General features: G+C 47.4%; 1 protein-coding gene across 10 annotated transcripts; it reads right to left on the reverse strand.

The window, feature by feature from the left end:
- Window positions 1-6,351: 6,351 nt before the first annotated feature.
- Window positions 6,352-21,772, reverse strand: LOC310712159 (uncharacterized protein). 10 transcript variants are annotated; one of them, XM_083514949.1, is made up of 9 exons: window positions 21,508-21,771; window positions 15,478-17,436; window positions 14,914-14,943; window positions 13,597-13,663; window positions 12,610-13,104; window positions 12,372-12,447; window positions 11,849-11,931; window positions 10,570-10,696; window positions 6,352-9,645 (listed from the first exon to the last, which is right to left on the reverse strand). In XM_083514949.1, exons 5-9 carry the CDS (start codon window positions 13,033-13,035, stop codon window positions 7,970-7,972), a joined length of 2,388 nt encoding a protein of 795 aa, XP_083371075.1. In that variant the 5' UTR covers window positions 13,036-13,104; window positions 13,597-13,663; window positions 14,914-14,943; window positions 15,478-17,436; window positions 21,508-21,771; the 3' UTR covers window positions 6,352-7,969. The 10 variants fall into 10 exon arrangements, 9 of the variants coding, with proteins under 9 accessions (XP_083371075.1, XP_083371072.1, XP_083371074.1 ...); XM_083514946.1 differs by having other exon boundaries at window positions 14,914-15,000; XM_083514948.1 differs by having other exon boundaries at window positions 14,914-15,000; window positions 15,467-17,436.
- Window positions 21,773-21,822: the final 50 nt, after the last annotated feature.

The following is a 21,822-nucleotide window of genomic DNA, read 5'->3' on the forward strand; positions in this document are numbered from 1 at the left end:
ACTCTGCGCAGAAGGCTTCCGCGCAGAGAGGCGAGGCGGAGGTTGTCCGTTAAGGAATTCTTATGCTGGAGGAAATTTAGGAGACGCCCACTCACGGATTCTGCTAGCGACTGAGCAGCAGCGCCAAGGGCTGCTCAGTCAGGGGAAGACACAACCACCCCATAAGCAGTTTGGAACAGCTGGAGGTTTACACACAAGCAACCCCAATTCCCCTTGACACCCCCCTTTTCCATTTTTTGTACACATCCTTTTTAAATCTTAACTCAGTTAAAAGTTCTTTAGATAGCCACCCTGGCTTCTTTAAGCACCTTCCATGTTTCCGTCTCATTGGTATTGCCTGACATTGTGCTTTTACTATCTCCCTCTTAACAAACTCCCAGCCATCATGAACTCCCTTTCCTTTTAGTATTACTGTCCATGGGATCTCACCCAGCACTTCGCTAAGTTTTATGAAGTCGGCTTTCTTAAAGTCAAGAAATTGAGTCCTAGTATGCTTGGCTGCTCCTTTCCGCTGTATAGTAAACTTCAGAAGAGCATGATCACTCGCGCCTAATGATCCTTCCACTTCTACCCCACTAACCAGGTCATCAACATTGGTTAGGACCAGATCTAAAATGGCAGTTCCTCTTGTTGCTTCTCCCACTTTCTGGACAATGAAGTTGTCTGCAAGGCCAGTGAGGAATCTGTTTGACCTTATGCTCTTGGCTGAGTTTGACATCCAACAAATATCCGGGTAATTGAAGTCCCCCATTACTACTACCCTTCCTTTTGCATGCTTGGCCATCTGTTCCAGGAAGGCATCATCTATGTCCTCCGTTTGGCTTGGGGATCTATAGTAAACTCCCACAATGAGGTCTCTGTTATTCTTCTCTCCCTTTATTTTGACCCAAATGCTCTCACTTTGGCTTTGAGGTTCTAAATCTTGGATCTCTTCACAGGTATACACATCCCTGACATATAACGCCACTCTTCCTCCTTTCTTGTCTGGTCTGTTTCTCTGAAATAGATTGTATCCCTCCATTATTACATTCCAATTGTGGGACTTATCCCACCAGGTTTCAGTGATGCCTATTATGTCATATTTAGTTTGCTGTACCAAGAGCTCAAGCTCATCTTGCCATGTCGAATAATTGTTTTGATTGGAAATGATTATTTTAATGACAAGAAGTATTCAGGTTCAATAGTTCTCGGTGATTATGTCAAAAAGGGATCAGTTTGAAGCCATAAAACCTCGAAATCTTCCATAAAATGGTGCGGCAAAGCATAAAGTTGGGGGATCAAAACCCCTGGCTCACTCGAGTACACTGAAGGAGAACTATGAAGGGGTGAAGTATGTGCTGGAGAAAATTGGTTATGATCAGCATGATCAGCCTAGCTTCCTTCTGGGCTTGAGAATCTCCGCAGCCAGTTATTTCCTCCCAGCCTAACCTGCCTCGCACCATACAGTTGTGCTGCGCTTGCCTGTGCTTTTGCTGGTTTTGTAAACTGCTTTGAGGTTTTTTGTTCTACAATCAAGCAACACATACTTTTCAGGAAATAGTGAAATGGAAACATGGCCACCTGCCCAACCTGAGGAGGTGTATGCATATCAGGAAATCTCCAAAAACAGATTGGGTTTTCGTTGGAAAGGGACAACACCTGCTTCTGGTGCTCGTGAGCAACGGTGAGTGAGTGTCAGTTGCAATCAAAGTGTACTTCCTGCATTGCAGGGGGTGGGCTGGATGACCCTTGGGGATCTCTGAAGCCTACAATTCTCTAGAATCTGAGGCAAACTGACAGAGTGTTTAGCTTGGGTGTTGGTTCCAAATGAAGGCCTTTCTGTGGCAAATAGCCGAGATTGGCATAGATTTGGGCCTTTCCCTGAACCCATAAATTTGGGACTTGCTTCCAGAAAAATGTGCAGGACAGACCTGCAGCCATTCCATGTAAAGAGAAAAGACCAAAAAAAAAAGAGAGAGAGTCCTCTATGCTGACTTGCCCGTTTCAGGATAGTTTCACCTAGGTTCCAAAATGTCACATTGATCTCAACAAAATTCATTTCAAGTTAGTGTGCATATAACCATAGCCTTATATTATTGTTAAGTTTGCTTCAGATGATTCAATTGGTTTCACTTCTGCCCTGTGTGTTTGCCAAAGGACTGGCAGTGGACTTTTTTGCCTGTTCTTAAAGACCACAAAGACCACAGAGAGAGCGACCTGCGTAGGGGAAACTTCTGCACCAAATGCATCAGCGAACCCAATGCACCCAGGTATCTCTGCCCTGTGTGAGAAAGAGAGTGGTTGCCAGTCAGTGCAGAGCAGCCTTTCTCCACCTTGGGTCACTCAATGTTGTGGGAGTACAAGGCCCATCATCCCTGACCACTGGTCCTGCTAATGAGGTCCTGACCACTGGTGGCTTGGGCATGCTGCAGGCCCTGTGGGGAGTGCCTCCCAGCATTTTGTCACCCTCCTCAGTGGTGACGCCCAGGGTGGCACACACCCACCGCACCCCCTTCCTCTGCCCTTGCCTGCAGAGACAATGGAATGCATCCCTCCTGTCATAACCCTGTTTTTATCAAGGGGCAGAGTTAAGAGCTTTCAGCAGCACTAGCAACCTCCAAGGATCAGTTGGTCTTTGTTTCAGGCTGCTTTGGGCACCATTCAGTGCAGTGACATAGCGTATGAGCACACTCTACTAAACTTGCCATTTGTGGGCACTCTCAGTTGGCATCTCTGTGGTTGGCAATGATGGGAAAACAGAACTGAGATGTCTGTAAGAAGCTGGTGAGGTGGGCAAGGGGGCTTGGCCTAGCTCAGGCAAGGGACTGTTGGATGGCTTCCTTAAGGACAACTGATAGCCAGTTTTGACGAAGAGCAAAGAACTGAAGAGGTTGTGCCTCAACCTACCAGGCACTTTCTTGGCAGAAACAGTGACGTCACAGAGGGGTGTGTGAAATGGGTACCTTAGGGGGTATGGAAATCAGCAGCTCTGCAACTTACATCCGTTGGAGGGGTCGGGCCTCTGAGCACCCCAAGTGCCTCACTTCACAAACAAGCAGACTTCAGAGCCAGCTCTAGGTGGGTGCTGGTGTGGTAGGTTCTTTCATGGAGCTTTGACTGTGTTAGGCCATGGAAGGCCGTGGAAGGCTGGGATGCTAACGAAACTGCTCCATGGAGTAAATATTGTGAGAGTTTAGAAATCAAATCTAAAAATGCATATTCTTACTAGTAAGCAAGTGTGGAGATTAAAATCACAGAGCAGTATTGCTGTTAGATGGACTCAGATCAATGCAATTGGTAGAGAAGGCTCTGTGTTATTTCATTTCCCCTCCTCTCTTGGTAGGGAAGAAGGAAAAAAGTATTTTCTGTTCCTTCTCTCTCTCTCTCTCTCTCTCCAACCAGCCGATGGGAGAAGACTTGTATCTGCTTGCTCCAGCATCAGGCTCATGCCTGAGGCTGCTTTCACTGTAAATACAAGTATTTTACCTGCATTTATTTTTACTGCTGTTGTTGCTAAGGACAGGTGCTTGACTGTGAGTAAACTATATGTTTTAAGCATACTTTCCAGTCCAGTCGGTGGCCTGTTTCTATAATAAACGGGGTAACAGAAGGGAGAGGTGCGCCAGAATCTGAGTGAGGCAGCAAATCATACGATTCTGCTACCTTGACTCAGCCATGACCCCTCTGGTGGAGGGCACCCTAACCCGGTGCTCTAACCCTAACCCAATCCTAACCCTGCTCTAACCCTAAACCCCCTACCCTAACCCAACCCTTACCCTAACCTAACCTTTAACCTAACCTAACCCTTAACCCTAACTCCTACCCTCACCCTAAACCCTAACCCCCTATCCATAACTCTAACCCTGCCCCTAACCCTAATCTATACCTGTGCCAAAAATCAAATCCAGTGTGTTGCCTGCTTGACATGTGTTGCCAAAACAAACTGGGAGAGCCCTAGTGTAATGGCTTGGCTCTCCCACAGAAGCGAGACACCGGCAGTAATTATCTCAGGTTTATTGCTCAAACACATAAATCACTCCAGAGCTCCTTCACTCTGTGTCTGACTCCAAGTTTGCAGTTGCCGAGTCTAAACTCCGCCCTTCTTCTTCTTCCAACAGGGGGGGAAACCCTTTCGCTTCCGCTCTTTCCCCCTCCTCTCACTGACCTCTTCGCACCTTCGAGTTTTTGGGCTATCTATTCCCAGCCTCTCCCCTTCTGTCTCTGAGCTAAGGTTGGAATTTGGATCTTTGCTATCTGCTGCCTGCTCTCTGCTTTCTGAAGCTACGCCACTGGGCTGCCCCTCCTCCCTCTCACATTCCAGTGTCCTTATCTCTCTTTTCCTGCTTTGATTCCCAGCCTCTGTCAGCTCCTGAACGAAGTGAGGCCGTGGAAGACACCAAGTTCAGAGCCCATGAGCAAGGGGCAGTGTCAGCATGGGCGCTGAAGTCCCCCAAAACCAATAGGTTAGGGAACTCCAAGGCCCAGCCTGCCACCACCTCCAGCAGGCCTGACAGGGTGGCTGTCAGTGGTCTAGGTGGTTGATACACCCGCCAGCCAGCCAGGCTCTCCTTGGTGCCCCACACCAGGCCAACACATTCAATGCCGGAGATCTGTGGCTCTGGCAGAACCCTGAAAGAGCAATTCTCCTGGATTAACGACGACACCCCTCCCCCAACCCACAGTCCGCGATTGAACTACGCTCTATTCTGGTCTTGCTTTCAAATGTGAACTGTTGACAGTGCAAAGATATAATTGCAACTGTTCACTTTGCAAAGGAAACCATCATTTGTAGTTACCATCTTTTTCCATGTGTTAGTCAATGTTTTTTGCTTTAAAAAACTTACTCAAAAATTGAGGTTTGTCTTATACACGGATGGTGAACCCCAAATTAAGAAATCAAAATTTTAAACATCAAACATAACTTTGATATTTTCCTAAATATTCAAAACACTGGTGTCAGGGGTTCAGGAGCAGAGGCAAGGGCAAGGGAGGAAACAGAGAGCGAGGGGGAGGAGGCAGAAGAAAAGATGAGTGATGACGACGACCCGAGATCTCCGAGTCTTTCCAGTGAATCAGAAGATTCACAGAAAGGAGCACCAGTGGCCAGGGCAAGGGGGGAGCCTAGGGGGACACCCCAGGAAGAAAGGGCCAGAGGGGACTCAGAGGGGAGCAGTTGGAAATCGGGACCAGCGTCACCGACAGAGAGCAGGGGAGAGGAAGGGCGCCAGGTATCAAGTGCTGGCAGCTCACAACAGGAGGGAGGGCACGAGTCAGGAGTGGCCACACCTCCATCGGGGAGCGAAGAAACGGTTAAGCGGAAAGTGGAAGGTTGGGCGCGCGCGCCAAGTTCAAATGCACAGGAAGGTGGCGCAGTAAGTAGCCCGGAAAGGGAGCCAGGTCCTAAAGCCCGGCGCAAGGAGACAGGAGGGTCCGGGGGGTCAGCGTCAGAAGAATCCCGGAAGGAAGAGACCCCGGGGGGCAGAGGGACCCAGAGAAGAATGGTCAGGCGGAAAAGGTGGAGTAAGGCTAGGTTAGTAAGCTGGTGCACAGGGGGCGGAGACTCAGACGGAGCTTCGCCGGTCTAACCCTTAACACGTAGAGTTGCGCGCAGCAGCTTGAGAATGGAAACTGTAACTCAATAAAAGACTTTTACAAGTGACCGCTGGCTAGCGTGATCCTCTGTGAGCTAGGATCTGGAAGCAGCTCTGACAACTGGTATTTTTAGTATTGTATATTTAAACATCACCGGCAGTGAGCTTTTTTTAGGTGATTGCAAGCTCGCCTCCACCCCCTCCGTCTGCCACCACTGCGCCAAGCCCACTCGTGCCTGAACCTGAGCCCGAGCCATTATACCTTCTATTTATATATGACTGGGGGGGGGGCATTCATCCAGAAACAGTGAAAAGATTCCAGAACAGTCGTATATAAGTGGGATTGGCACTCTGAGCATGCGCAGCTTCAGCTGGAAGTGCTGATAAAAGCAGAACTTTTGTTTTTTCCTTTTGCAAACAACCGACCAAAAAATGCTGCCTACAAACTGTAGTGTCATGACTGCCTATAGACTGTGTCCACCTGCATCTCGCTGCTAAAAAGAGTGAGACTTAGTATGACGTTACAGCTCTTGCTATAATGATTGTAAATAGTGTTACCGTGAAGCATTTATGACCAGTCAAGCAATAAAACACGTGACTGAGTTTTACGGTGTCTGTGAATGTTTCTTCTCAAAGTGTAGCTTCAACTGCTGACGACTGCTTCCAGAAACTCAGCAGAAAGACTGAAAGCTGCTAACAAGGTGCCTACACATGAGTATACTCATGCAGCAAAAGTGTGATGGACTGTGACCTTTAATACTCCTTGGAGGAAAAGGTGGTATAAAAAGGCAATAAATGAATTTTAATAAGGACAAATGTAAGGTTCTGCACTAACACAGGAATAATCAGCTGAACATATATACAATGGGTAATACTTGGCTTGACACGAGTCAGCAGTGTGACGCTGCAGTCAAAAAGGCTAATGTCTGCATCAACTGAAGTATAGTGTCCAGTTCAAGGTCAGACTAGTCCTTGGACAGGCGACACCTGGAATACGGGGTCCAGTTATGTGTAGAGGAGGGTGGTTAAGATGATCAAGGGTCTGGAAAACAAGCCTTGTGAGGAATGGTTTAGGGAACTGGCTGTGTTTAGCCTCGAAAAGAGGAGGCTGAGATGGTGGAAATAGCTCAAGGAAGAGCTTTCTGGTGGTGGAAGCTGTTAAACAGTGAAATGAACTCCCTCAGAGGGCGGGGGGTGCTCCTTCATTGGAGGATTTTAAGCAGAGGCTGGATGGTCATGTCATGGATGCTTCAGCCGAGATTCTTACATTGCAGGAGGTTGAACTAGATTAACCTTGTTGTTGTTTAGTCGTTTAATCGTGTCCGACTCTTCGTGACCCCATGGAGAGCACGCCAGGCACTCCTGTCTTCCACTGCCTCCTGCAGTTTGGTCAGACTCATGTTTGTAGCTTCGAGAACACTGTCCAACCATCTCATCCTCTGTCGCCCCCTTCTTCTTGCGCCCTCAATCTTTCCCAACATCAGGGTCTTTTCCAGGGAGTCTTCTCTTCTTATGAGGTGGCCAAAGTCTTGGAGCCTCAGCTTCACGATCTGTCCTTCCAGTGAGCACTCAGGGCTGATTTCCTTCAGAATGGAGAGGTTTGATCTTGCAGTCCATGGGACTCTCAAGAGTCTCCTCCAGCACCATAATTCAAAAGCATCAATTCTTCGGCGATCAGCCTTCTTGATGGTCCAGCTCTCACTTCCATACATCACTACTGGGAAAACCATGGCTTTAACTATACGGACCTTTGCTGGCAAGGTGATGTCTCTGCTTTTTAAGATGCTGTCTAGGTTTGCCATCGCCTTTCTCCCAAGGAGCAGGCGTCTTTTAATTTCGTGACTACTGTCACCATCTGCAGTGATCATGGAGCCCAAGAAAGTAAAATCTCTCACTGCCTCCATTTCTTCCCCTTCTATTTGCCAGGAGGTGATGGGACCAGTGGCCATGATCTTTGTTTTTTTGATCTTGAGCTTCAGACCATATTTTGCGCTCTCCTCTTTCACCCTCATTAAAAGGTTTTTTAATTCCTCCTCACTCACTTCATGGATCACTGTCTTGCCGTGGCGAAGGGGCTTGAATAACTCGGAGAAGCTATGAGCTATGCCGTGCAGGGCCACCCAAGATGGACAGGTCATAGTGGAGAGTTTTGACCAAACGTGATCCACTCCAGTATGCCTGCCAGGAAAACTCCATGGACAAAGACAAGAGATTAACCTTAGGGTCCCTTCCAATGCTACAATTCTATGATTCTCCCCACGGTGAATTATTTAATGGGACATGAGCTTGGTGCTCTTACTGAAGTTCTTTCCACATTCCAAGCACTGATATGGTTTCTCCCCTGTATGAATTCTTCGATGGACCACGGGATTCCCCTTGGAATTGAAGTTGTTTCCACATCACAAGCATTTTAATGGTTTCACCCCTGTATGAATTCTTTCATGTGAAGTGAGACTTCCTTTCCAGGTGAATCTCTTTCCACATTCCAAGCACTGATATGGTTTCTCCCTGCTGTGAGTTTTTTGATGGGAAGTGCGATGGGAATTTCGACTGAATCTCTTTCCACATTCCAAACACTGATACGGTTTTTCCCCTGTATGAATTCTTTGATGGGAAGTGAGATTTTCCTTTTGGTTGAATCTCTTTCCACATTCCAAGCACTGATATGGTTTCTCCCCTGTATGAATTCTTTGATGGGAAGTGAGAGTCCCCTTGGAATTGAAGCTGTTTCCACATTCAACACACTGATATGGTTTCTCCCCAGTGTGAATTCTTTGATGGGCCGTGAGATGCGCCCTCTTACTGAAGCTCTTTCCACATTCCAAGCACTGATATGGTTTCTCCCCCGTATGAATTCTTTGATGGGAAATGAGATGAGTGTTCTGATTGAAGCTCTTTTCACATTCCAAACACTGATATGGTTTCTCCCCTGTATGAATTCTTTGATGGGAAGTGACACTTTCTTTCCGACTAAAGCTCTTTCCACATACCAAGCACTGATAGGGTTTCTCTCCGCTGTGAATTCTTTGATGGGAAGTGAGATTATCCTTCCGAATGAAGCTCTTTCCACATTCCAAGCACTGATATGGCTCTTCGCCTCTGTGAATTCTTCCATGTGATGTGAGATGGGAGTTCCGACTGAAGCTCTTTCCACATTCCAAACATTGATATGGTTTTTCCCCTGTATGAATTATTTGATGGGAAGTGAGACTTACTTTCCAGGCGAAGCTCTCGCCACATTCTAAGCACTGATATGGTTTCTTCCCAGTATGAATTCTTTGATGGGAAGTGAGACCTTCCTTCTGGGTGAATCTCTTTCCACATTCCAAACACTGATACGGTTTCTCCCCTGTATGAATTCTTTGATGGGAAGTAAGATTTACCTTCCAAGTGAAGCTCTTTCCACATTCTAAGCATTGATATGGTTTCTCCCCTGTATGAATTCTTTGGTGGGAAATGAGGCTTTCCTTGCAGGTGAAACTCTTTCCACATTCAAAGCACTGATAGGGATTCTCCCCACTGTGAGTTCTTTGATGGGAAGTGAGTGGGCCCTTCTGACTGAAGCTCTTTCCACATTCAATGCACTGATACGGTTTCTCACCACTGTGAGTTCTTTGATGGGAAGTGAGATGGAAGTTCCGACTAAAGCGCTTTCCACATTCCAAGCACTGATATGGTTTCTCCCCTGTATGAATTATTTGATGGGAAGTGAGACTTGCCTTCCAGGTGAAGCTCTTTCCACATTCCAAGCAATGATATGGTCTCTCCCCGCTGTGAGTTCTTTGATGGGAAATGAGATAGGAGCTTTGACTGAAGCTTTTTCCACATTCCAAGCACTGATATGATTTTTTCCTGCTATGAGTTTTTTGATGGGAAGTGAGACTCCTCTTGGAATTGAAGCTCTTTCCACATTTCAAGCACTGACAGAGTTTCTTCTCAATGGGATTTTTTTGATGGGAAGAGGAATAGAAGCTCTGACTGAAGCTTTCTCCACACACCATGTAGTTATATGGCTTCTCCACTGTGTGGATTTTGCAGTGGTCTCTCTTGTTCTTAATTTCCAATTCATCAGCACCTGTGACAATAAGAGAAATGGATTAGAGCCTTAGGAAGAAACTGAGCCCCAGATTATTGAACAATGATAATCAATGCTTGTGAGAGAGAAAAAAGAGAAGGGAGTTAGACAATTATTTATTTATTTATTCATTCATTTATTGATAATAATTAGTATTATTAATAATAATAATACCCTGCCCATCTAGTTGGGTTTCACCAGCCACCCTGGACAGCTTCCAACAAAATATTAAAATACAATAATCTGTCTAACATTAAAAGCTTTCCTAAACAGGGGTGCCTTCAGATGTCTTCTAAAAGTCTGGTACTTGTTTTTCTCTTTGACAACTGGTGGGAGGGCGTTCCACAGGGCAGGTGCCACTACCGAGAAGGCCCTCTGCCTGATTCTCTGTAACTTGGCTTCTCGCAGTGAAGGAACCGCCAGAAGGCCCTCTGCACTGGACCTCAGTGTCCAGGCAGAACGATGGGGGTGGAAACACTCCTTCAGGTATACTGGACCGAGGTTCTGATTTGAAAGAGAGGTAGAGCTGGATATTATATGCATACTGATGAACACCCAGGTCTTACTACAAGGTTCAGTGTCTTTGTATTAACTGACATATTTATAGGAACCTGAGGTCAATAAAGCCTGACTCTTTTCTGGGATGGATTTTGCTTTGCCCAATCATGGATTCTTCTCCATCTCCAATGTTAGTTTTCTCTTGAGTCAACCAAAAACCCTGACAGAAGCTGTTTCAACTTTCCTAACAGCTCTGAAGCCTAACTGGAGGGAGAATATGCACAGACAAAACAGTTGATAGTCCTCCATTGGGGAGTTAGAATCCTTGATGCTGTAGATGGTGCTGTTGAGCTCCATCCAATTACTGGAGGTTTGTCACAATACTCAATATCAAAGCAGAAATTATGAAGCAAGAGGGAGTCTTACTGAGAGAGTCCATGACCTCACGATTCTCCTCCATGACTTCCTTATGCAGAGCTCTCTGGTCAGGATCCAGCAACACCCATTCCTCATCTGTGAAATGAACAGCAACATCTTCAAAGCACACTGGACCCTAAAAGAAAAAGGTTGTCCTCTTAGACAGCATGAAGAATATAAACTGTACACTGCTCTGCTATTTTCTGCCTGTGAATTGCTGTGTTGTTTTAATTGGATGGGTTTGCTGCACATTTCAATTATGTGAGCTTGTTTTAACATTTTAATGGATTTTTTGTTGTCTATTTTAATGATGGGTATTAATTTTGTGTAATAGGGTGGAACTTCAAATCCTTCTCTCTGTGCAAGCATTCCAGCTTGCCAGATGGAAAGATCCCCACTCCACTCCCCAATGCGCTGTTCTTGGCGGCGGGGGGGGGGGGGCTCCCAATGCCCTAAAGCCAACTGCAAGGGGTGCATGGGGGCACAAGGAGTGGGAGGAAAGGGAGCTGAGCCCCATTGTGCAACTGATGTGGCTGGCTAGAGGACTCCTGGCCACTGCTTAGAAGCCTGTCTTAGCATTCAACAATAAATATATAAATAAAAGTGCAACAACATACCGTATTTTTCACTCCATAAGATGCACTTTTTTCCTCTTAAAAACTAAGGGGAAATGTCTGTGCGTCTTATGGAGCGAATGTGTGGTCCCTGGGGCTGGGGGCGGGGAACCCGGGCTTCCCCCACCAGCCCCCAAGCTCTGGGAGCGGAGGCAAGGCTGCGTGCAACCTTGCCGCCGCTCCCCGACCTGTTCTGGGGGCTGGGGTCGGGGGAAGCTCGGGCTTCCCCTGCCCCAGCCCCGTGGCTAAAAACAAAGCCAAGGCAGCACGCAACCTCTCCAGCCAGGAGAGGTTGCGCACGGCTAAAAACGAAGCCAAGACAGCGAACCCGGGCTTCACCTGACAGCTCCAGAAGCCTGTCCGCTGCTCTTTGGGGCTGGGGTGGGGAATAAGATTTTTTTTTCCCCTCCTAAAAACTAGGTGCGCCTTATGGTCCAGTGCACCCTATGGAGTGAAAAATACGGTAAATAATACTAGCAACACTCGGAAACCTAGTTAAGGAGAGGTGGCTGTTGATTATTCACAGCACACAAATCTTCTGGAATGGCATGTTCAGACTTTGTTAAGGGCAGTTTCACAGCAGCAGGAGGAGGGGGAGAGATTCATTTGGGCCCGGAGGCACCCAGGCAGCCCCACCCCTCAGCCTCTTTCCCCACAAGGCTTCTTCCTCCTACTTGATCTGGTTCCACAGCCGCTGCTTCCCCTCCAGCACCATGAAAAGATGGAGGAGCATGTCTTGATGGCATCATTTGGTCACCTGTAAGTAAGAAGGCAAGTAGGAAGACACAGGTGCATGCTTCTCTCAGAGGTCAAGCAGCACGACTCTAACTTCAGGTGGGCCTTACGTAAAGTCTTGCCTGCTGAGTGCATTTGGATGTTTGTACTCATTTCACATTTTCATGCTACAAAAATGGATCTCCACTCCTTGGGGTTCTTGGGACTCAGCTACACAGCCACAAATAAAAGGCTTTAAGTGTGTTTTCAGTGCAATATGCAATGTGACACTAAATGACGGTGGTGAGCCTTATGGAAAAGTCAATGTATTTTTTTAAAAGCATTTTCAGAACAGTTTTTATGTGTGTGTAGACTCCATGTTGGGCCCAAATGTCTTCCTCAAAAGAATTCAAAGAACCCATTATATTCGTTTCAAAATCAATAGCATGTGCCAAAATGTAGAAAGAACTCATCAGTCCTTACCCAACAGCCTCTCTCTGATTTCCCACAGAGTCCTCTCTGAGGAATCCAAGCCCTTGTCTGCAAACAGTTCCTTTCCCTGAAAGAGCAACAAGGATTTAAAACAGGGAAGTTGGAGAAGTACTGGAAAAGGAATGGCAGAGGCATTTCTTGGATGCTTTCCAAAAAAGGATGGGATTTAGGGATGCCCTCCCTCATGTTTGGAGCCCCTTAGGAGCATCCAGAGGAAAGTCTCTCTCACCTGCTGCTCCGCCTGCTTTCTCTCCTCTGCCTGACTCAGGAGAAAACCTTCAGCCAGGGCTACTGCCTGGGAACTGGTCTCTGCTCCACATTCCCTCACCCAGCACTCCATCTCTAGTGGAAGGACAGCCAGGAACTGCTCCATGATCACCAGGTCCAGCATCTGAACTTTTGTATGCCTTTCTGGCTTCAGCCACTGACCATCAAGACGGTAAAATTGGTTGCAAACTTCTCGGGGTCCTTCAGTCTCCAGGGAACAGAGCTGCCTGAACTGCTGGCTCTGCACCTCTGAGCAGAGGGTGTCCTCCTCACCCAGGACCTTCTGCAGCGAGTTTCCCCAGAAACTCCCACTGCTCCCAGTTTTGATAGCATGGCCTCTTCCTGCTTCAGGGTCAGCTGAGTCTTGCTCATCCATTTGTGCTCTCATGAAGCCTCGCAGAGATCCCTTTTTCTTCTGCCAAGTTCTGTCTGTCCCAATTAGAAGCACTAGCAAGTCCTACAAAACAAGCGCATTGTTCTGTTATAAAATTGGTATACTGTCAGGAGAAGAAAAATGTTCCCTGAGTAAGCGTGGATGAGTCTTACTAGGAACCAGGGTTGGACTGCACCACAGCAGACTCTGAGCTTTCTCTAAAAGAAAAAGGAAGACTTTAGCCCTCCTAGAAGTAATGTTGCCATACTAAATGTGCAGACAACTGAGGGCATTTCTGTGAGATGAATACCCCGCTTGTTCCTGCCTTTCAGTCAATGCATGAAGTCAGAACTGCGACTGACGAGTGAGTACCAAATGCATTGTGGACACTAGGCTGTGGTGGGGGTCCTAAACCTGGGGCCCTCAAAAGCTGCTCCCCGTCCTGTCCTCCCCCGCTAAACACACATTTCTTTCCTGTTTCTGTCTCATTTTCTAGCACTTGGAATCTCCAATGTTCTCAAAACATACTACTGGTGTGGGGTCTTCCCTTTTTTGTTCTGAGGGCCAGATACTTACCTGGCCAACCGCCTGAGGATGACGGGGGTAAGTTCAAAGCACGTGGGGGTGGAGCCAAGGGGCAGCGCTAAAAAGCAAGTAAAGAAAGACTCGTCTTATTTCTGAGATCGTAAGTTGTTTTAAACGGTTTTAATGTGGTTTTTAATGTTGTAATCTGCCCTGGGAACTGAAGGTGAAGGGTGGATTAATAATGATGATGATGATGATGATGATGATGATGATGGTGTGACAAAGCTTAACCCACACACAGCCATATATGCCTGGGGGTACTCCTGAATCCAGCAGGGTCACTTGAGGCTCAGGTGGCCTCAGGGACTAGCAGTGCCCATTTCCAGCTCTGGGCTAGTTTGCCATCTCTGTCCCTTTGGGACTGTGACGAGGTGTCCCTTGTAATCCATGCTCTGAATCAGATTGAATTACTGCAATGCCCTCTGTGTGAAACTGTCCTTGAAGAGAAGAAGAGGAGGAGGAGGAGGAGGAGGAGAAAGAAGAAGTTTGGACTTGATATCCCACCTTTCACTCCCCTTAAGGAGTCTCAAAGCGGCTAACATTCTCCTCTCCCTTCCTCCCCCACAACAAACACTCTGTGAGGTGAGTGGGGCTGAGAGACTTCAGAGAAGTGTGACTAGCCCAAGGTCATCCAGCAGCTGCGTGTGGAGGAGCGGAGACGCGAACCCAGTTCACCGGATTATGAATCCACCACTCTTAACCACTACACCACGCTGTAGGAGGACTTGGAAGATGGTCCAAAATGCAGTGACCAGATTATTGGCTAGCTGGTGGGCTCGCTCTCTTTATTAACTGTATTTATATCCCACCTTTTTCTCCAAAAAGCTCTACTTGGCTTACACCCCTCCTCATTTAATCCCCACAATGACCTGAGAACACATTTACTTGCTTTTTTAAAACTGCTGCATTGGTTGTGAGTTCATTTCTGAGCCCCATTCAAGGTGCTCACATTATCTGAAGAACCACCTCCTTCTCTAAAATACCCATTGGATGTTTTTGGATTGGGAGAGGTCTTGGTAGTCTCACCACGCTTAGAGTTTTGGAAGGGGGATGTCCCAAGAGAGGCATTCCTTGGTTGGGGAATTCCCTCCCACAGAGGCACATCTGGCACCTTCCGCTATTCACCAAAGCCTCTGACACCGCAGACATGTGTTTACAGGACCACCCTATTCCTGTGACTGTATTTTGTTGATTTTAAAAATTGCTGTATCCCGCCCTGGATAATAAATGGAGTAGTAGTAAAAATAATGATAACAATAACAACAAGAACAGCAGTAACACACATCCTCAAGAAAGTGGGGAACTTGCCTGCTGGAATTTGCAGAGGTTTTGTTGCCCCTTGAGGTTACAGAAGAAAACACACACATCATCAGTATTTGGCTCAATCTGGTTGATCTAAATTTAAATGTAAACATAAATCATCATCTTCACTTTGAGCCTCCCTCCCACAACTCATCAATAGACCAACATTTCCATTAAGAATCACAGATTTGTAGAGTTGGAAGGGACCATGAGGGCATCTAGCATTCTTCCATTTGCAACATGAAAGGGGGGGGGGGGAGTTAACCTAAGAGCAACCACAAGCTTGCCTCTCTGGGAGTTTGGCTATGCTATGTTGCTTCTGTTTAAACCAATTCAGGAACCAAGGAATCGAACCAAGGAATCCTACGTTAAACACTCATAATGAAACATGTATTGCAGATATTCCTGCAGATGTATTTTGCTATTTTTGTGATATACAAATGACATGAGAAGACTCAGTCTAATTATTGGTATCATTCATTACTTCTATTATCCTTGTTTATAAAGTTCAATAAAAAGTTATTCAAAGAAGAAAGGAAAAAGCACGCCCGGGCCACACCTGCAATGTACCTTCAAAGCAGAATCAGACCCCGTGAAAGAGCCATGGCTTCCAAAGAATCCTGGGGAACGGGGTTAGTGCGGAATGCTGGGAATTTCCATCCTCCTGCTGCAGATGTGTGGGACTGTTATATCGCATGCCCGCATTTACATGAGGGCGGAGAGCTGCCCGGCGAGGTTCCCCGTCCCACCCCCGGGGGCTAACCACCCGTCCTTCTTGCCAGCTCGGAGGCCCTTCCTCCTCCCGCGGGAGGGAGATCCAGACTTCACCGCAGGAAGAAGACGCGCTTCCTTTTCTTCCGACCGCCTTTACGGATTGCAGGGCTCAGGTGTTCATTTTTGGCACAGATATTTATGTCCAAATGCTTCTGCCTGGCTTCCCCGCCTGTGAATAATCAATCTGCTTTGTCTCTCGTCCTTTGCACGCCCGTTTCCCCCGGACCCAGAGCAGCGCCCGGACCCCGAGGAAGAGCCGCGATGCTCAGCTCCCTCCTGCCCTGGGGTCCCCGCGCACCTCGGCTGCGGCCCCGGGACCGGCTCCCCCTCCCCCGGGGGAAGAAAGACTCGCCCTCCGAGGCTCCCGGGAGGAGAGAGGCCCGAGCCGGAAGAGACCAGCGAGGGACCTGCGCCCGCCGTCCTCTCTAGGAATCCGGCGCCAGGCCTTTTCACCCTTCGCTTGGGCGGGCTCGGGATGCCTTCTTTTCCTGTCCTCTCTAGGAATCCGGCCTTTTCACCCTTCGCTTGGGCGGGCTCGGGATGCCTTCTTTTCCTGTCCTCTCTAGGAATCCGGCGCCAGGCCTTTTCGCCCTTGGCAAGCCTAGCGCGCCCAGCTCCGCCGCCCCCTGGCCCAGGAGGGAGTTCCGGCCTTGTTCTCTTTGGGGGTTGGGGGGCTGAGCGGTTCTTGTTTCTTTAAGACCCCGCCAGGGCTTTGCGGAGCTCGGGGTTTCCTGTAGCGGACAAGGAGGGTTCTCCGAGGGACCTTGCCTGTGGACTAGTTGGAGTGGCGGGAAGGAGAGAGAGAGAGAGAAGGAGTCCTTTCTTGGGGACTGCGCCGCCAGTGCTGCTGCCAACAGACAAGGAAGAGAGTCTCTGGGTCAGCCCCTCTCCAGCCCCCAGCCCCGCTCCTCAACTTCCTGCAATATCGGGGGGGACGGGACTCCCGGCCTGCCTTCGAGGGCTGTTGCAAGAAGGACGGGGTTTGTTCTTAAGGAGGCACTTCGGAATATACTTTGCAGAGGTCTGGCTTATCTCCCAATGTTCTGCCACCCCATCTTTCCTTGGCGTGGCTCTGGCGCTGCGCCACCCTCCCCCTATGAGATGGGTCTGGACTGGGTCTGCACCAAACTCCCTCTTATTTCCTGCTGAGAGCTCCTCTTTGAACACTTCTCTCCTAAGGGAGCGGTGAGGGGTGTGGTGGAATACAAAGGATTTATTGAAAAATAAACAAGGGTTTCAAGATAACTGTGTAAAAATGTTCATTTTTGTTACTTTATTACAGCAGGAGCAATGGGGAGTATAATGCTGTTCCTATAGTACTAATCTAACCAACCTGCTTCAGAACTGCCACTGCTCTCTCCCCTCTGTTAAGGAAAAAATCCAGGGTGAGAGACTACTCAACAGCCCAGTTGCCAGGGTGCAAGTCCCCCGCGGTTCTATGTGGTCAGTAAAAGAAAGAAGTTCCAGCCAAGTAATTTGGAGCAAAACAGTGATCAGTAGACCACATTCTTTATTGCTGCACAGCAGGTTCCCACACAGAGTAAGAACCCCAACATAGATTACACGCTCATTTAAGACCTTCCCCCACTTCCCATAAGACCTTTCCAGAAGCATCACTGATACATCACTGATACACCATCAACATGTCATAAAGAGGGAGAGGGATCTTGAGGTTACCCAAGTTCATCAACTTGCTCCGCTTATCAGATTTAGTCCCAGGCACCTTAAGTACCCGCCACCCAAAGAACAATAAAACTATGCCTATCCTTGTCCTCCAGCCTTCCCGATTGGGCTTTGGGAACACCCTGCCTCAGCAAACCCATCAGCTCTTCTACAGGAGAGGGGTGCTGTGTATGGGACTACATGCCTCAGGGATTATGGAGGCAGGGGAAGCCTGGATTCCCTTCTTCCAGAGGAGTCATTAGTCACTACAACCAAGGAAATGGTTGTGTATGTATGGTGCCCTGTGTCAATGGTCGTTGTCTGGCCTTAGAGGCTATGGTGGGGACTTGGAATTTGGGGGAAGTTGTTTAACTGCCCCCCTTCCTGGTTTTAACACCTCCAACTGTCTTACCCAAGAGGCTGCTGAGGCCACCTTGGCTGAGATTCCTGCAAGACCTGCTCCCTGCTTTAAAGGCCTTTTCCCACCTAGCCTGGGAGCCTTGGGCCCTGACTTCTGCTGCAAAAGCTGAAGCTGCTGAACAGAATCTTCGGCTTAGGAGGTTGTTTTTGTGAGTCGGGTCTGTTCCTGCTGGGTTTTTCTTCTTCTTCAGATCTTGTGATTTATGAGGAAATTGTTCAGTTTGGTTGTATATTTTGGTTGTGTATTTTTAAATTATTTATGTATTGCTTATGACTCTGGGAAGGGCTGGGCGATGGGCTCTGCGGGGTGGTGAATGCTTTCCTCTGTGTTTCAGTTCTCCAAAGGACCACAGACCCTGAGTGAGGCCTGGAACCCCTTGGACTCTTGCTGCAGCTCAGCAGAGTGGGGGTGGCACCCAACTTTTGTAACATTATCATCATCATTGATTAAATGTATGCTGCCCTATACCTGTAGACCTCAGGGTGCCTCATCATCACTCTCCTCCCCTCTGGTTGTACCACTTCTTGCAATCTGCTCCTCTGGTTCTCCTTCCTGCTCAGCATCTGTGCTAGGAGGTCTGACAGTAGGCGGTAGATCTGGAATGCTATACATCAATTCAGGGCTTGCATTTTCCCCCTCTGAATCATCAGATAAGTGTATCACAGGTCCTCTCTTGTCAGCTTTCCTGTGTTTGTCAAAATGAACCACTTGTCTTGTGCTGACTTTCCTTGTATTCAAGTCCATCACCCTTCATCCTTTGTTCCCTAGAGCATACCCAATCATCATAGTTTATTCTGCTCTGAAATCTACACTGTTGAGCCTGCTGGAAAGTGTAGTCTGCTCAGCAGGGCCACCCTTGGCAATGGGCAGAAGCACCGACTGCTTCTCCCAGGGGGCACTGTACTTGACTTTCCCTCCTTTTTTACTGTGTAGCAGGAGGACCCCCCCCCCATTACAACGTAATGCACAAGCACCGCACACACCTCCCACCTTCCCCGACCCCGGAGATGCCCCTTTAGAGGGGCATCCCTTAGAAAAGCCTTCCGTAAATAAGGAAGCGCTACTTTGACAGCTCTCCGTATTGGAACCCTTTTCGCTATATCAAACCCTCTTCACCCTATTCTTTGAATGGGTAGACCAATTCCTTGAACTCGAGGTCAATCGGCGGCCGCTTCAGCCAATCAGCGTTACTGAACAGCGCCCCTTGTGGCAGCTACGCAGGTACTGCAGGCTAATGCGCACCCTTCCCAATACTTTGACAGCTCTCAATACAAAGTTTCCGGGTTTAATTGACCATGACTAATCCAATCAAACCTTCATGGATCACTGCCTTGCCGTGGCGAAGGGGCTTGAATAACTCAGAGAAGCTATGAACTATGCCAAGCAGGGCACCCAAGATGGACAGGTCATAGTGGAGAGTTTGGACCAAATGTGAACCACCTGGAGGAGGAACTGGCAAGCCACTCCAGTATCCCTGCCAAGAAAACTCCATGGACAAAGACAACAGGCATATAAAAGTCATGACGCTGGAAGATGAGCCCCTCAGGTCGGAAGGCGTCCAACATGCTACTGAGGAAGAGTGGAGGACAAGTACAAGTAGATTCAGAGCTGATGAAGTGGCTGGGCCAAAGCCAAAAGGACGCTCAGTTGCGGATATGCCTGGAAGTGAAAGGAAAGTCCAATGCTGTAAAGAAAAATATTGCATAGGAACCTGGAATGTAAGAACCATGAACCTGGGTAAGATGGATGTGGTCAAAAATGAGATGGCAAGAATAAATATTGACATCCTGGGCATCAGTGAGCTAAAATGGACGGGAATGGGCGAATTCCGTTCGGATGACCATCATATCTATTACTGTGGGCAAGAATCCCAAAAAGGAAATGGAGTGGCCCTCATAGTCAACAAAAGAGTGGCGAAAGCTGTACTGGGATGCAATCTCAAAAATGATAGAATGATCTCGATACGAATCCAAGGCAGACCTTTTAACATCACAGTAATCCAAGTTTATGCACCAACTACTGGTGCTGAAGAAGCTGAAATAGAGCAATTCTATGAATACTTACAACACCTTATAGAAGTGACACCAAAGAAGGATGTTCTTCTCATTATAGGGGATTGGAATGCTAAAGTAGGGAATCAAGAGATAAAAGGAACAACTGGCAAGTTTGGCCTTGGAGATCAAAATGAAGCAGGGCAAAGGCTAATAGAGTTCTGTCAAGAGAACAAGCTGGTCATCACAAACACGCTTTTCCAACAACACAAGAGACGACTCTACACATGGACATCACCAGATGGGCAGCATCGAAATCAGATTGATTATATTCTCTGCGGCCAAAGATGGAGAAGCTCTATACAGTCAGCAAAACCAAGACCTGGAGCTGACTGTGGCTCAGATCATCAGCTTCTTATAGCAAAATTCAAGCTTAAACTGAAGAAAGTAGGAAAAACCACTGGGCCGGTAAGATACAATCTAAGTCAAATCCCTTATGAATACACAGTGGAAGTGAGGAACAGGTTTAAGGATTTAGATTTGGTGGACAGAGTGCCTGAAAAACTATGGATGGAGGCTCGCAACATTATACAGGAGGCAGTAACGAAAACCATCCCAATGAAAAGGAAATGCAAGAAAGCCAAGTGGCTGTCCAACGAGGCCTTACAAATAGCGGGGGAGAGAAGGCAAGCAAAATGTGAGGGAGATAGTGAAAGATACAGGAAATTGAATGCAGATTTCCAAAAAATAGCAAGGAGAGACAAGAAGGCCTTCTTAAACGAGCAATGCAAAGAAATAGAGGAAAACAACAGAATGGGAAGAACCAGAGATCTGTTCAAGAAAATTGGAGATATGAAAGGAACATTTCGTACAAAGATTACCATAATAAAGGACAAAAGTGGTAAGGACCTAACAGAAGCAGAAGACATCAAGAAGAGGTGGCAAGAATACACAGAGGAATTATACCAGAAAGATATGGATGTCTCGTACAGCCCAGGTAGTGTGGTTGCTGACCTTGAGCCAGACATCCTGGAGAGTGAAGTCAAATGGGCCTTAGAAAGCACTGCTAATAACAAGGCCAGTGAAAGTGATGGTATTCCAGCTGAACTATTTAAAATTTTAAAAGATGATGCTGTTAAGGTGCTACACTCAATATGCCAGCAAATTTGGAAAACTTAGCAGTGGCCAGAGGATTGGAGAAGATCAGTCTACTTCCCAATCCCAAAGAAGGGCAGTGCCAAAGAATGCTCCAACTACCGCACAATTGCACTCATTTCACACGCTAGCAAGGTTATGCTTAAAATTCTACAAGGAAGGCTCAAGCAGTATGTGGACCGAGAACTCCCAGAAGTGCAAGCTGAATTTCAAAGGGGCAGAGGAACCAGAGACCAAACTGCAAACATGCGCTGGATTATGGAGAAAGCTAGAGAGTTCCAGAAAGACATCTATTTCTGCTTCATTGACTTTGCAAAAGCCTTTGACTGTGTCGACCACAGCAAACTATGGCAAGTTCTTAAAGAAATGGGAGTGCCTGATCACCTCATCTATCTCCTGAGAAATCTCTATGTGCGACAATAAGCTACAGTTAGAACTGGATATGGAACAACTGATTGGTTCAAAATTGGGAAAGGAGTACAACAAGGCTGTATATTGTCTCCCTGCTTATTTAACTTATATGCAGAATTCATCATGCGAAAGGCTGGGCTGGATGAATCCCTAGCTGGAATTAAGATTGCCGGAAGAAATATCAACAACCTCAGATATGCAGATGACACAAGCTTGATGGCAGAAAGTGAGGAGGAATTAAATAACCTTTTATTGAGGGTGAAAGAGGAGAGCGCAAAATATGGTCTGAAGCTCAACATCAAAAAAACGAAGATCATGGCCACTGGGCCCATCACCTCCTGGCAAATAGAAGGGGAAGAAATGGAGGCAGTGAGAGATTTTACTTTCTTGGGCTCCATGATCACTGCAGATGGTGACAGCAGTCACGAAATTAAAAGACGCCTGCTCCTTGGGAGAAAGGCGATGGCAAACCTAGACAGCATCTTAAAAAGCAGAGACATC

Source organism: Podarcis liolepis, assembly GCF_965112155.1.
Source record: "Podarcis liolepis genome assembly, chromosome: 1".
In the NCBI taxonomy this organism is placed as follows: Eukaryota; Metazoa; Chordata; class Lepidosauria; order Squamata; family Lacertidae; genus Podarcis; species Podarcis liolepis.